Here is a 15940-nt window from a genome sequence, read left to right as displayed (position 1 = left end):
CTTTTAAAAGCTGAAATGGTAACCTAGAATATTTTGAGCAAGTTTAATAGCCAATAATAAACCTGAGGATATAATACGAGTCCATCCAACTTGTGCATGTGAATTTGTAATACCTAACCAAGTGAGGCTTCGTGAGGTTTCTAATACACATTTCGCGTCTACCACTCTTATATTGTCTATTTCGTGGGCCCGCCAGCAGCAGCATGGATCCTTAGCACCATTTCGTGGGTGCCAGATTTGAATTAGAGACATAATTCATTTTGCAGGTGCTACAGCTGAAATGGTTATACGTATTTTGATAACAGTTTTTAGTTCTGCATATTTAGGAAATTAATCCATTTTTTATTTATTTAAATAAAAAAATCATATAAATATAAATTTTTTATAAAATAGATTTAATATATTTTGAATAGTTAATAATATAGTTGTTAATATGATTATGTTTTACTGATTATGTGATCATGAAAATTTGATTTTGTTAAATTTGATTTGTTAATTAAATATGGTTATCTTTGTTTAATGTGATATATGGCTACATTTTGTAGGGTTTACGGATGTTGCAATGTAACCACTTGATGCTGTCAAATCTGTACAATCAAATTGTGGAGGAGCATTTATGGAAGACTGGCTTTTATCACATTTTCTAAATTGGAGTTGTCCAATATCAATCGGCATTGGTTAATGCTCTGATTGAGAGATGGCGCCTTGAGAATCACACATTTCATTTTTTTGGCTGGTGAGTGTGCTGTGACATTAAAGGACGTAGCGATAATTCTTAGTCTTCCGACGAATAGTCTGCCAGTTACTGGACCGACCCTCAGTAGTTATGAGGTCTTAGAGGCCAAATGCTTGGATCAGTTTGGTGTTGCACCTAGAAAGATAGACTGTAGATGAAATTTCATAAAGTTGACGTGGTTTCGAGGACTGAAAGATCGTTTAGTGTTGGCTGATGATATTTACATTTAGAGGTATGTCAAGTGTCACATAATGTTATTATTTGGAACCATTATGTTTGGAGACAAATTTGGGGCAGGAGTGCACTGAAAGTTTCTGCCGTTGTTCCATAAAAATTCGCTATATTTTACCCTATATTTTACTTATTTACTTGATAAATAAACATTAAATAGGTAATTATACCCTATATTTTATCTATTTACATAATCCTTAAATATTTGGCTCAAACATCAAAATCTATGTATAAATCATAAAATAAAATTATTACTGTTTTATCGATTTTTAGCAAATCGAAAGTGGTTCGTTATCTAATAGTTTAGAAGCGAAACTTACTCCTCTTTGTGACTACCAGTTCTTTTAAAAGTGCATCAAAGGACTTTTCGAATGAACAAAAATAAAAAGAAAATCTGAAAAACAAAGCAGTTTCGAAAATAAATTGACTAAAACTGAAATAAATTACAATGAATTTAAATAAAGTAGTAAATTGCCTTCGACAAGATCAAAGGACTTTGGAATTGAAAAAAAAATAAAGTGTTGAATCTTAAATAAAACAGGAAAAGTAAATGATACTTGAAAAGTAAATTTGCAAAGAAAGTAAAATTTACGAAAATTATAAATGATAATGTAAAAATAATGAAAGGAACCCTACAGAAAAGTAACTCAAGGCAAACTCAAAAAGTCTCTGGGATGTGAGTGTATTTGAGTGTTTTTCTGAAAAGATTCCAAACCTTTTTCCTTCGAATCTTCTCATATTTATAAGAGTCTTTAGCCAATTAGAATAAGGTGTAACTTCCATGTTCATTAACTTTTAAACAAATGTTCTCGCTCCTTTTGCTTAACACAAATAACTGCTAGGAATAACCTTCGACTTCTTGAACTCTTCGTTTCGAACATATCAGCCAGCACCCTCGACTCAATCCCTCAACTGACTCTTGCTTTAGATTCCCTTTCATAAACTTTCTCGATATAGACCTTCATTTTAAAACTTAAGCTTACTAAATCTCGAATTCAACATTTTTTCGAAATATAATATTTTCGATTAACAATTACATACCTGCATTTATATATTGAGGAAACTTCGGTGCATGCATGGCCTCCAAATCCAACGACCGCATGAAAGTCAACTCCTCAAGCGGATGCTGGTTCGTTAGTGCATTTGCCACATCTGCCGCCGCAATGTCGTCAGCTTGATCTTTGTCGACACCCGGATCAATGGCCTCATAGTTACTTTCAAAGTTTTCCTGACTATTACTGTTATAATCTTCTAATTCAATATATCGATCCATTGCAGATTGCTCGAACTCAATATGCAGCTCGATGAACGAATTCGGGACCGACTTTTAAGATATACTGAAAACATTTATTGCATGCTTGCTTCATCGGTAACGTATTTCGTTTGAAATTGAACGAACTCACCAAACACAGATATAGGATATCTATACAAAATACACGACACTCTCCTAGATATTTGAGAATTCATCTTCTCACAAATCACACATTTTAGTTCTTCAAATGATAGTATGAATGAAATAATAATATCTAATAAATTTTCACATACAAATTTTACTCCTTTAGATGTTTGTAATAAAATCTATCCATGATAATATACTTTAAACATAACTCTATCATCCATGATAATATACTCACATTAAACACTCTCAACTTTGGTATTAATTTTTTTAAAACACCAAAGAAAAAAAAAGAGGAGGAAAAGAGAGGAGTTTCAGTAGATTTGAAGAATGTGAGAAGAAGAATATGAAGTAGAGAGCTTGGTTAGGGGGTTGTGTATATATAAACATTGAAATTGGACCGTTCGACCGCCTTTTTAAGGATTTCAAATTTTTGGAGAACCTAAATCGGACAATTTGATTAGAGTCACGTCGTAGTAAAAAGATTTGCATGCATAAAATCGATGGATCCAATTTTTTTAGCTATGTTTTGCATGCATGAATCGGTGAATTCAATTTCCTAGTCAAAAAATGTTTGTTCAAATGTTCCTCTCTCTTCTAAAAAAAATCGGACCATCCGATTTTTTTTCCGTCATTTCATCGCCATTACAACAGTAGATAACTCCCTAATGTCTATAATCATGCGTTACACGCACCTAAATTTCATATAAAAAAAAATTAGCTTTAACATGTGTGTAAATTTTTTGAAAAGAACTTATCACAATTTACAAAAAAAAAATTCCTGCAAAATACAAAAATTAGTAAAAAAAAATCTCACAAATTAAAAAAAATCTTAATCCTATGATTTGGTATTTTGTTCACAAATTCAGTTTAAAATATTACATCAAATTTAAATTCTTCTATAATTTTTTATTTTTTAATAATTTATAATATAAAATATTTTACAACAAACATTCAATAATATAACATTATCTCAATGGAAATAATTAATTTTTCATGAAAAAATATAATTAAATAATTAAATGATTCTATTTTAGAGTTTTACATAGTCATTACTCATTACTATTTAGAGTCTATTTGGGAAGTAGTAAAAACTACTTTTTTTACTTTTGGATTATGAAAAGTCACAATCTACATATTTGGCATTCTTTTAAAAAAAAAACTTTTAACTCTTCAAAAAGTTAATTTACAGCTTTTTGAAGAAGTAGAAATATATGGCTTTCTGCTTCTTGATAAGTCATTCTACCACTTTATTAAAAAAAAATTTTAATTACAAACCAAAAAAATTTATTTTCCTTTTTGACTCTATGAAAAATACTGACCCTTCACCATCATTTTCACACAAGGTCTGCTAGAAGTACTTGCCTTCCACCATCATTCTCACGCAATGTTCCAAACCTTACCATTTTTGCGTAATGATTCATCTTATGAAATTATTGATCCTCTACCACCATTTTCGTTTTCAGACAATATTGCATCTGAACAACCTACTGCATATATTCCTTCTAAATATTTTTTTATCATTTTATCACTATATTTTTTATTATTAAATTTGTATTTAACTGTGGTATGAAATTTCAGTTTTAATTTTATTTTTTTCACATGTGATTTTATAGCTTGCTATTATTTTCATAGTTAATTATAACAAGTTCTTGACCTCAATAAAGGAGAAGGGAGTTCTAATAGGAGTAAAAAATAAAATAAAAAATATCAACAAAATATATATTGACACACATTTTATATTTATTTTTTATTTTCACCTACCATATCATATACAATATTAGTGATTAGGTTATGTAAAATCAACATTTAATATTGGAAAGTATTTATTATCATCGTTATTTTAATATTCATTTTCTTTTGTAAAAAAAATTTATTTTTTGAATTATTTATCCAAACGCTACAACTTTAAAATAAGTACTTTTATAATTAAAAATCCAAACATAAAATAACTTATTTATAAGTTACTATTAATAAAAATTCTTTTAATTTAAATTCTTTCTTCAAAAAAATTTATTTAAATTATTTAAATAAATTGGAGTTTAGTGACTTCATTAATCACATGGGCATTAGGTGGGCCTATGCATTTTCAAAGAAGAAGGGACAAGAAATCAAGAACCCTAGCCAGTAGCCACTACCCACTAGCCAGCCAGCACAATATAGCGGAAACACAAACCGCTCCGTTTTCGAATTTCGAATTTGGCGCCTACTCATCTCTTCTCCGAACCGACCAAACAACCAGCAATGGGTGCCAATCACAGCCGCGATGAGCTTCTAGATTCTTCCGACGAGGAAGAAGAAGAAGTAAACTACGAAGATGCCACTGAAGGAGGAGGTGGAGACTCGAGTTCAGAGCGCAGAATCAAAAGCCCATCATCGCTCGATGAGGTTGAGGCAAAGCTCAAAGCCCTCAAGCTCAAGTACTCATCAGCCACCCCCAACGCCGTCAAGCTCTACCTCCACGTCGGCGGTAACACCCCACAAGCCAAATGGGTAACTGCCGACAAACTCACATCTTACTCTTTCGTTAGGGCCCGGCGACTCGGAGAAGAACAAGACGAAGAGGAAGAAGACGACGAGGATGACGATGAGCAGGAAGGCGGAGAGTCATGGTGGTTCTTGAAGGTTGGTTCGAAGATCCGATCCAAGGTGGGTTTGGAGATGCAGTTGAAAGCCTTCGCCAGCCAGCGGCGCGTGGACTTCGTTTCACGCGCCGTTTGGGCCATGAAGTTCTTCACGGAGCAAGACTACAATACATTCATCACGCGCTTCCAGGATTGCATGTTTGAAAACACGCACGGCGTTGAGGCTACAGAGCAGAACAAGCTCAAAGTGTACGGCAAGGATTTCATCGGTTGGGCGAATCCCGATGCCGCCGACGATTCCATGTGGGAAGACGCAGAGGACGCGTTCGCCAAGAGCCCCGCCTCCGCCACTCCGGTTAGGGCTACTCAGGATTTGAGGGAAGAGTTCGAAGAAGCCGCGAATGGCGGGATTCAGAGCTTGGCGTTGGGGGCATTGGACAATAGCTTCTTGGTTGGCGATACCGGAATCCAGGTGGTGAAGAATTTCGCTCATGGAATCCATGGGAAGGGTGCTTTTGTGCATTTCGGACAAGGATACCAAAGGGATAGGGTTTGTGCTTCTTTTTTGGAGTATTGCACTCCGAAGAAGACGCTCCTGATGAAGGCGGAGACAAACATGCTTCTCATGAGTCCAGTGGGCGGTGGAAAGCTTCACTCCACCGGGCTTCATCAGCTTGATATCGAGACTGGGAAGGTTGTGACTGAGTGGAAGTTTGGTAAAGATGGCACTGATATCACAATGAGGGACATCACTAATGATAGTAAAGGTGCTCAATTGGATCCTACAGGTTCAACTTTTCTAGGTTTGGATGATAACAGGCTTTGTAGGTGGGACATGCGCGATCGCAATGGGATTGTTCAGAACATTGCTGATGCTAGCACCCCAGTGTTGAATTGGGCGCAGGGCCACCAGTTTTCAAGAGGGACTAATTTCCAGTGCTTTGCTACCACTGGTGATGGTTCCATTGTTGTTGGGTCTCTGGATGGGAAGATTCGCCTCTATTCGATCAACTCTATGAGGCAGGCCAAGACGGCTTTTCCTGGCCTCGGTTCGCCTATTACTCATGTTGATGTTACCTACGATGGGAAGTGGATTGTGGGCACAACGGATACATATTTGATTGTCATTTGTGCTGTGTTTACTGATAAGGATGGAAAGACAAAAACTGGTTTTTCTGGTCGCATGGGGAATAAGATTGCTGCTCCTAGGTTGTTGAAGCTGAATCCTCTGGATTCTCATTCAGCTGGAACCAATAACAAGTTCCGCAATGCTCAGTTTTCGTGGGTATATACAAACTTCTTTCCTTCTTGCTTCTGGCTGTTCCTCTGTTCTCACTGTTGTTTTGGCACATTACGGATAATGATGTCTTTGTTGTTGGATTCAGCAGATTCTATAGAACTTTGAAATGCTATTATTATTTGATTATTTGATATTTGATATTCTTTTCTTCAATGTTTGTTGACTAACTGTCTTGCAGAAAAAATATCAGATGGTAACGGTAGTAAGAACTGATAGCTTGGAATATGGTTGAGTTAATATTTAATAACAGTTGAATTGGATATTACCTTATAAACTGTGCTCATGTTTATATGCTTTTATTTCATTTTTTGAACCGATGCACTGGCCTTATTATACATTGAAAGGAAGCTTCTAAATTGGCATCTCGTTTGATAGACTCTTCTATGTTAACTTTTAATTTAACTCTTTAAGATTGTGTCCAGTGTTAAGATTTGAAAATTCTTGACAGTGTTTATTAATTGTCTATTGGTTTTCAAGTGAATTTCATGTTTGCAGAAACTTATGGGGTTGGTTTAGCATTGCTTGACCCTGAAGTTGATCATGACCATTCTCTTCACACACTTGTTGAATTGTGACCTATGTTTCCCTTGTGTCCCATTTTTTTGTGGAAATATATAATTTGACTTTAAGTCTTTGCTTAGGTGACTGAAAATGGGAAGCAGGAGCGCCATGTAGTAGCCACAGTGGGGAAATTCAGTGTGATATGGAATTTCCAACAAGTCAAGGATGGTTCTCATGTGTGCTACGAGAATCAACAGGGTCTAAAGAGTTGTTACTGCTACAAGATAGTCCTCAGGGATGATTCCATTGTTGATAGCCGATTTATGCATGACAAGTTTGCAGTTACTGATTCTCCTGAGGCTCCATTGGTGATTGCTACCCCAATGAAAGTTAGCTCTTTCAGCATATCCAGCAAGCGATGATACTCTAGATCTAGATGCAGCCACTAGTCTAAGTCAACTTTATATGCTTTATTAGTCATGCTTAGAATGTTAACTCTAATACTTTTAATACTTTTCAATTGTACTTAGAATGTTTAAGATGTTGAAGTGGAAATCACGCATTATTGTCAAATTGTACCACTACTCAGTATTACTTTTAAGGTAATATTGGCTGCTAGCAGAATTCTATCTTTTTCAGTGATTTGAGGGGCTTCTCGGCCTGCACTTTAGTTTTTCTTCATCTTTCTATATATATATATATATATATGAATAGCAAATTGGTCTGATGAAACTATATGAATGCTGAATTAACATTGTGGAGATCATATTTCTGTATTGGTTGGAGGAAGCTGTTACTATGTTAATGCCTTAGAAGCAGACATTTCTTATCCAACTATTATCTCCAGGGATAAGTGGGCCCACATTCCCTTTTGTTATCTTTTTCCTCTTAAAAATAAAATAAAAAATAACTAAAACCAAATCATATGCAATATGTGGTGGCTGTAAAAGTGACATGTTTTAGCACCAGATTTGTAGTCCTCCAGTAGGAACACATAATCGGAAGAAAACAATGGCTGTGGCAATAGGAAGAAACTTCAATTTTCAGCCATGCTCTCCCTTCAAAAGTAAGACCATCTTCATACATAAACCTTCACCAGGAATAACATACTTGTGGCTCCACCCTGCTGCAGGAGCCAGAGTCGCTAATGGACGCAGTAGGCAAATTTGTGCGGCAGAGCAACAGCGAGCAACATGGCTCCCAGGGCTCGATCCCCCGTCCTATCTTGACGGAACGTGAGCCCTTTTAAGAGAACTGAATATTTTAACCCTTGGATCATGTTATTCTAGTGCTTGATGGTTTCTGTTCTTTCAAAATTTTAACATTCCCGTATTAGTACAGTTTGGCTGGAGATTTCGGGTTTGACCCTCTTGGACTTGGAGAGGATCCTGAAAGCTTGAGATGGTATGTGCAAGCAGAACTAGTCCACTGTCGCTTTGCCATGCTTGGAGTCCTGGGAATTCTTGTCACAGATGTGAGTCAAACATACATTGTAGTTAATTACATGTTCATACCAAGATTTCAGAAGTTGAGGCATTTTTGGACTATGCAGTTACTCCGTGTCACAGGACTTAGTAAGATACCAGTTTGGTTTGAAGCGGGTGCAGCGAAATATGACATTGCCAACACACAGACCCTTTTAGTTGTTCAACTAATCTTGATGGGGTACCATGATTTGAATTTGAATGAAGTAAGTTAAGGTTTTGTGTTTTCATAATTTCACCATATGCTTTGATTTCATCACAGGTTTGTTGAAACAAAAAGGTACATGGATTTTGTTAGCCCTGGATCTCAAGGTAAAGCCTCCTTCTTTGGAATAGAAGATTCATTTGAAGGCTTGGAGCCAGGCTATCCTGGGGGACCTATATTAAATCCCCTTGGCCTAGCCAAAGACATAAAAAATGCTCATGACTGGAAGCTTAAAGAGATCAAGAATGGTATACTTTTCTTTTTCTTTTTCTTTTTCGTGTTCTTTAATATTTATCATTTGATATATCAGTTAGTTAATTCTGGTAACAGGGCGACTCGCAATGGTGGCAATGCTTGGGATTTTTGTGCAAGCTTCGGTGACACATGTTGGACCAATTGATAACCTTGTGGAGCATCTCTCCAATCCATGGCATAAGACTATTATTCAGACCCTTGCCAATTCTTAGTTCTCTCATATGTCTTCATTATTATGTAACATGGATCTACAAACATTATTGTATGTTAAGCATGGGGAAACAAACCATAATTTGATGCTCAATCACCCAATATAAGAACTCATTTGCAACTTCCATGTGATGCTAACCACAAGGACACAATTCTGAAAACAAAGATCGTATTATGTAGTGAATAATTCATTGAAGAGTTAATACTCGGATTGGTCTTTGAAGTTATATTTGTGCCTCAATCTGGTTTCCAAAATTTTAATTTATTCAATTTGATCTCCCAAATTCACATTTTGTGACTCAAATTAGTTCTTATCCCTGTTTTCATCATAGAACCGGTAATGAGATGGACTAATAGTTGTCATACTGATCCGCTTAATGGCTATCTGGTGTGATAAATGAAAATTTTTATCTCAATTTGTTCCTAAAAAATTCTTTAAAATCTTTAAGTGAAATGATTCATAAAGAGAAAATTGAGTTAAAAAAGTTTCAATTGTCACGTCAAATAAGTTTCTATGACAAAAATAAAAGGTTCTGTGACAAAAATAAAGTTGGGAAACCAAATTGAGTAAATTGAAACTTTGAAAACTAAATTGAGGTCCGGGTATAATTTAGAGACCAATATGAGTATTTGAAAGGAGTAAAAGTTAAAAAACCTAAAATTGAATGTTGTATAATGAAATTTTGTTATTTAGAAGGAAGTATGCTTATATCTTTTAAAACAAGTGGGCGTGAATAGTTAATGGCTCAAGATTTAACGAATGCCCCATAAAGAAATAAGTTACTTGGAAGGATAATTTAATATCATGATATGGTACATTTCATGGGAGTATCACGTTCTTCAATGGCCTCCACTATAAACGCACCATGCCATTCATAGTGCTTCAAACGTCAAACCGAGAAAATCTCCTTTCATTTATCAATCTCAAGCAAATCTTTACAGAAACCTTGGTTCAATATATCAGAAGCCTATAACACTTATACACAACACAATACCATTTTATTTTCTGATTTCCCATGGAAGAAATTCTTGTCCTCAAACAGCGCTGAGCAGGCGAGAGGACACGCCTTGGGTTCAGCGAGACAGTATAATCCTATCAAACCATACATACAGCAATAGAAAACATGTACATGTTCTGTATATTGTTGAATAGTTCAGCATTTCATGTCACAGTGAGATCTCCAAAGGGATAAGCGGTAAGATAACTGCAGCCTAGAAATTCAATTCAATTCCCTGACTTGTGCACTTTCCTCTTAGCAAAGAACATCAAAACCCGGGGAAACAATGACTTCTTCTTCTTTTTATCATGTTTTGATTCTGGGGAAGTTCCACCTTCATCATGCTCTACATGCACCAAAGACTTTGGACTAGACAAATTATCTGCAGTGTGGGCTTCCTTCCTTCCTTCAAAACTACCCCTAGGACTTTTAGTCTGGTTTACACCTCCTTGACCAGATTCACTGGCCTTTCTTCGTTGCACATGTTCAGCCCTCCATTTTCGTAATTGCTGTTCTACACCTAATTTTGCTTCCCTTGCCTTCTCAGCTCTTTCCATTGCCAACTTCAAAGCTTCCCTTCTAGCAGCTATCTCTCTATTCACATCATCCAACATCTCGAAGGACTTCAATTCAGACTCCTTAGCCTTCTCAATTTCAGCATTAGCAGCTGCTACCCTCGCATTGGCTCTCTCTTCTGCCTCATGCGCTCGTCTGCTGAGCTCATAATACTCCTCCAAAGAAAGTGTCACCCCAGTGGATGGATCCACTTCATTTTTGCTTCTAGTTAATTCACTCTCTTGCAATGCTTTAATTGCTGCTATTGCCAGCTTTTCAGAAGCCTTAGCTGCCTCGATCTCTTTTTGAGCTGCAAGTAATCTACTTTCCATAGTACTTACGCCAGCCTTAGCTTGCTCTACTTCTGCCTTTACTTTTTGCAGTTTATCACGAGCTGCTTGAGCAAGCAAGTTGGCCTGATTAGCCTCTTCAGCAGTTTGTTGTAGTTTCTTGGGTAATTCAGTCATCATCTCCTTGGCTTCTTTCTCCCTCATTTGAACTAACGCTATTTCTGATCTAGTCCTATCCAATTCAGCTTCAAGAGATGCAACTGCAATGGATGCCATTCCCTCTCTCTGCCTTATGGAAGCTAGAGTAGATTTCTCTTGTTCAAGTTCTGATTTTAATGATGTAGCAGCTACCTTCAAGCAACTAACCTCAGCAGTTGCCTTCTCTGTGTTAAGCTTTATTTCATCAAGTTCCTTTCTTGCTAATTCAGCTGCTGCTTGCATATCAATGTGTGTCTTCTTCTCTGCTCCCTCATCACCTTCCTGCTTTATTTTCGACTCCATATAAGCAGTTAATTCAGCTTTCAAATCAAGTAATAAAGCAGAGGCTGTTTCTAGTTTAGATTTGAGATCCTTTGCAGACAAAATCTGCTCATTGAGTCTCTGAAGCTCTTCTTCCGTATGTTCGAGTTCCTTCTCCCAATCGAGAGAATCCTGGTCTCTTACCATGACGGAGCCTATTCTTTGTTCCTCTGCTTCCAAGTGTGCAGCATGTGCAATCTCTAATGACTCCTTTAGAGAAATTAACTCAATAGTTAAATCTTCCACTGTCTTCTCTACTTCTTTCGATGCAGCAACTGCCTCCTCAGCTTTCTTAATAGCTTGATCTTTGTCTGTCACTAAAGAAGCATATTCCTTACGCAAACCTTCGAGCTCCTCTTTTACAGATGCTAAATCTGTAATAGCTGCTTTTAACCTGGCTTTAGCAACCTCAAGTTGTGCCTTGGCTGCAACACTTGATTCATCTGCGATACCCTGCTCCATCTCTTCCACTCTGAGCTTTGCAAGTTCCGAGTCCTGTCTTGCTTGATGCTCTTCTGTTTGTGCTCGCTCTAGGTTAAGTTTTAGCTCTTCTATTAGTCTCTTAGTACTGTCGAGCTCCTGAAGAACTTTGACTTTTGCCTTTTCTGCAGCCTCTGCTTGTTTTTTGTACTCTGGAATCTGCACTTGTGCCTTCTCAAGTTCTTGTTCTACTAGAGTACGTCGCTGCACATCATGAAAAAAAGGTAGAGTTATGGCAGAATAACATATTTGAGCATAAGCTTAGATACTGTGTTCCACATGGCAGTAAGTAATCAATGAAGAATTATCATCAACGTCTCTTGCATCAAGAAAGGAATAAATTGTGCCAAAAGAGTACCTATAATTCATTCCCTATTATTTTCCCTTTTGTGTCTATATTAACAAACAAGGAAACCCTAAATACTTGCATATAAAATCCAAGCAATGCAGTTGCTTTATATTGGAAGCAGATTTCATATGCCCCATACAGGGCACTATTTCCCTGTAATGTTGTGACTTCAGACAATAGAGAATGAATTTCAGTGTTATTAAAAACAGCCATCAACAAGATCACATCAATATTCAAGCCTCACAGGCATTTTTGTCATGTGTTAAGGAGCAAACAGAACTGCCAAATGAGTTCTATACTTGAAAATAAATACTAGCAATAGAAATTGGAATTCTAATGCACACATGTGAAGGATGTAAATTGGAAGTAATAGTCATTCCGAACTATAGGGAAAAAAAAATGAAGCAGTACAGGTATACCTCCACAGTCCGTTCTCTGTGAGCCTTCCAATCCACAATTCCTCCAAACTTGGAAACAGCTTCCTTGACAGATTCAAAAGGAGTTGTGGTGTCAATAAGACCTCTTTTTGCATCAACATTCTTATCATGAGTGGTTGAGCCAATTGATGCTCTGGTAACATGGGCATCATTGATTTCAGGTGAATCTAGCTCACTGTGATCATTCTGCAAATCTTTTCTTTCAGAAAAGGAAGCCAAGGCTATATTCTCTTTATCAGGGTCACCATCAGCAGTTACATCTACCCGCAATTCATGCTTGCCAGAGGTGTCTTCAACCAAGGTTCCCGGATGGCTTCTTTCTGTTACATCAACTGTTTCATCTTCTGGCAATTCATGGTTGCCAGAGGTATCTTCTACAGCCCTTGGTTCAGAATCTTCAACCAAGGTTCCCTGGCGGCTTCTTTCTGTTAAATCAACTGTTGCATCTTCTGCCAATTCATGGTTGCCAGAGCTATCTTCTACAGCCCCTGATTCAGAATCTTCAAGCAAGTTTCCCTGGCTGCTCCTTGCTGATAAATCAACAGCTATATTTTGGGTTGAAGCTGAATTACCAGTTGAATGGTCTTCATCTTGTATTACAGTTTGAGCATTAGAAGCATGTGGCATTGTTGCTAATTCAGAGGCCTCAGTGTCTGGAAAATGAGCATCAGATTCCATTTTTCCATTACTAATGGGGTTGGCTGGAGACTCAGTGGAAGATTCATTAGTATCTTGTCCAGAGGACTCTGCCAGTGGCACCTCTTCAGCAGTTGTCGCAGACAAGTATGAAGGTTGCTTGTCTTCGACATGTTCCACCGGTAGCATCTTTTCATCAATTTTTGAAGAGGAGTCAGAGGGCAGCTTGTCTTCAACACCCTCCATTGAAAGGAGCAGTTGAGGGTGCCAATTATGTCTAACTCTTAAAAACAAGTAAATAAGAAAATAATTTCAATGAAAAAAGTAGTGTGTACAGACAGAGTAGTACATAGTCATCAATAATTTGATACACAGATCTCCTTTTAAAGGTTCATTTATTTCAAAATCTACGCAATTAACTGCACTTACTAGTTACCTATAGTTGTTGATGATCGATCACCTCAAAAAAGTAGTCACAGTCATATATGATATAATACATTAAATCCGGGTGGAGGCAGAGTGTATCTTACAACAGAAGCTAGTAATTCAAGTAATAACTACAACGAGAAAAGAATAATCCACATCCCTATTTTAGAACCGGATAATTTTTTCCCCTTTTCCGTGAACAAATTTAAGCCTAAAAGATATAGGTGAAGGGAAATAAAATTCTGGAAAATGATTATCTAGAAGTATTGAAAAACAAAGGCGAATCAAAACTTGCAAACCACAAAAGCTATCGTATAGTTATATGATCATAACACATAAGAATGAAATGAATAAATAAAAGAATTAAGGGATAAATTAGGAGGAGGAAAGGAGATTAAGGAGTAAGCAGAAGCAGAAGAAGAACATACCAGATTAGGATATTAGGAGTAGTCAGCAGAAAAATTGGAAGAAGAGAATGGATTTTTTGGTATCGGAAAATTCTGAGGAGGAAAGGGTGGGGACTGGGAAAAAAACAAAATCAAAATTGGGTTGCTGCAGAAAAGAAATGTAAGGTTCGAGAAAGAGTGGAGCTAAAATTAGAATACAGAAAAATACGGAGACAGATACACAGCCAGTGGAGCCTATCTCATCACGCATACTAGATCCATCGGTACTCTTTTTCTTTTTCGTTTTCTTTTTTAATCTTTTCCCCTATCACATCTGAATTTTTTGCTGTGTGCCGTTATCGATTAGTTAGTAATCACTTCTATCTAGCTGTGATTTTGTTCCTACTTCGTATTTACTGCCGGAATCTACGGTTCTCTTGGCTCCTACGGTCCTACCCTCCCTCTCGTATTTGAATTGTTTATTCATCTCAAAGCTTTGACTCTTTAAGCTCTCTTAGTTTTTACTTTTTACCATACTCTTATCTTTGGTTCACACAGTATTATCCATGCTATACATTATACATCATTTTTTATATATTATTTGAATTTACATCTTTTTTATTTTCTAGGGCTACATACGTACGAATACGATACAAGAACAAGACAAAGTCGTTTTGTGACCAACATGGCTGGTCACCTTGCAAGCTGAGGTGGTCCAGTTTCTCTCTTTCATATTTTGTTGTTTTTTCTGGTCAGAGTTTTTCTCTTTTTGGCCTTTGTGTTTATGAACAACTTCCTATTTTTAGCTTATTGTTATCATTTTAAGATAATATTTGCTCAAAGGCCAAAATAATCTTGAAAAAAGAAAATGTATTTGCTTAAGGAAATACTTAGCATAAAGATGTGGTCACTTTAGAAATTACAACATGATGCCGAAAATGGTTTAAAATTCAAAGGTGATGAATAAAGTCATGGCCGATAGTAAATGTAGATTCGGGCATCGCATAGCTTGTAAATGAAGAATTACGTTACAGCCCACATGATATCCATGATAATGTACCACCCACACTAATGCTCCATTTATTATTATTATTATTATTATTAGCAATTAATTAATTAATTAAAAGTACTCTACAATTATTAATTTGAGCCCATATATTAACAAAACAAACAAACAATGGTAGTAATAATTAATTTGAGCTCTTTACAGCTTTATCAATTGCTTCATTGATTGGCGGGGTTTGCACTGCATCAGGATGTAAATTTGGGGTTGCGTTGGTTAAAAAAGTCAAAGTCATATGGGAGACGTCCTCGTCCGTTGGATGCTGCAGCATAGTGGTCCCATAAGGAGTAATTGCCGCAGGAAATATAAAACCCGGTTCAGAGTGATTGTGATTTGTGTGATTTTAAAGCTTCGGCCAAATGCCTTGGGGTCTTCATCGGGAAACAATCAGCATGAGGTGGTATGAAAGCAATAAAGGAGAAACCAATTAGGTCACAAAATAGTTAAATCATTTTTTTATTGGTTTTTGATTTAGTTAATTTCTAAGCTTGAAAATGACAAAAAGTTAAAAGAGTATATACTCATTTTGGTCCTCAGAGAATTTTGGACCAGATATTTTAATTTCTAACCAAAATTAATTATTCAATTGGTTCTTAACAATTAATTCTGTCAGTTACTTAGGTTCTTGGCACTATCAATTCTAACGGAAGACAAAATGATTCATAACAATTCTAACAGGGGACAAACTAATTCCTGACAATTCTAACAAAGAACAAAATGATTCCTGACCCTTTTATTCAAAAACGACATTGTTCTTCTTCAATTTTTATCATATCTCACATAACCCTAATATTCATACTCTCCTTCTTCACCTTCACAGTCTTCTTTTCCATCTTTTTCTTCTTCTTCTTTAGCTCCAAGATTAAGCGATAGTGTAATTGTCACACGTGTCGCACCT

At 36.4% G+C, this 15940-nt stretch overlaps 3 protein-coding genes across 4 annotated transcripts; 2 read left to right on the top strand and 1 right to left on the bottom strand.

Moving 5' to 3' along the window:
• The first annotated feature begins 4444 nt into the window (after positions 1 to 4444).
• LOC112705842 (protein CYPRO4) lies at positions 4445 to 7430 on the top strand. Its single transcript, XM_025756816.3, has 2 exons — positions 4445 to 6233; positions 6890 to 7430. Exons 1-2 carry the CDS (start codon positions 4608 to 4610, stop codon positions 7169 to 7171), a joined length of 1908 nt encoding a protein of 635 aa, XP_025612601.1. The 5' UTR covers positions 4445 to 4607; the 3' UTR covers positions 7172 to 7430.
• A 49-nt stretch (positions 7431 to 7479) lies between these two features.
• LOC112705843 (photosystem I chlorophyll a/b-binding protein 5, chloroplastic) lies at positions 7480 to 9024 on the top strand. The gene is made up of 5 exons (XM_025756818.3): positions 7480 to 7984; positions 8091 to 8223; positions 8302 to 8414; positions 8496 to 8686; positions 8769 to 9024. Exons 1-5 carry the CDS (start codon positions 7761 to 7763, stop codon positions 8903 to 8905), a joined length of 798 nt encoding a protein of 265 aa, XP_025612603.1. The 5' UTR covers positions 7480 to 7760; the 3' UTR covers positions 8906 to 9024.
• Positions 9025 to 9796: 772 nt separating this feature from the next.
• LOC112705840 (protein WEAK CHLOROPLAST MOVEMENT UNDER BLUE LIGHT 1) lies at positions 9797 to 14456 on the bottom strand. Of its 2 annotated transcripts, none has more exons than XM_025756813.3 (3): positions 14022 to 14456; positions 12514 to 13450; positions 9797 to 11949 (listed from the first exon to the last, which is right to left on the bottom strand). In XM_025756813.3, the coding sequence occupies exons 2-3, from the start codon at positions 13411 to 13413 to the stop codon at positions 10129 to 10131; spliced, it is 2721 nt and encodes a 906-aa protein (XP_025612598.1). In that variant the 5' UTR covers positions 13414 to 13450; positions 14022 to 14456; the 3' UTR covers positions 9797 to 10128. The 2 variants fall into 2 exon arrangements, with proteins under 2 accessions (XP_025612598.1, XP_025612599.1); XM_025756814.3 differs by having other exon boundaries at positions 12514 to 13444; positions 14022 to 14340.
• Positions 14457 to 15940: the final 1484 nt, after the last annotated feature.

This window comes from Arachis hypogaea, chromosome 8 (assembly GCF_003086295.3).
Source record: "Arachis hypogaea cultivar Tifrunner chromosome 8, arahy.Tifrunner.gnm2.J5K5, whole genome shotgun sequence".
NCBI classification, from domain to species: Eukaryota; Viridiplantae; Streptophyta; class Magnoliopsida; order Fabales; family Fabaceae; genus Arachis; species Arachis hypogaea.
The sequence above is the reverse complement of the archived record's forward strand: the minus strand, read 5'-3'. Positions and strand labels throughout refer to the sequence as shown.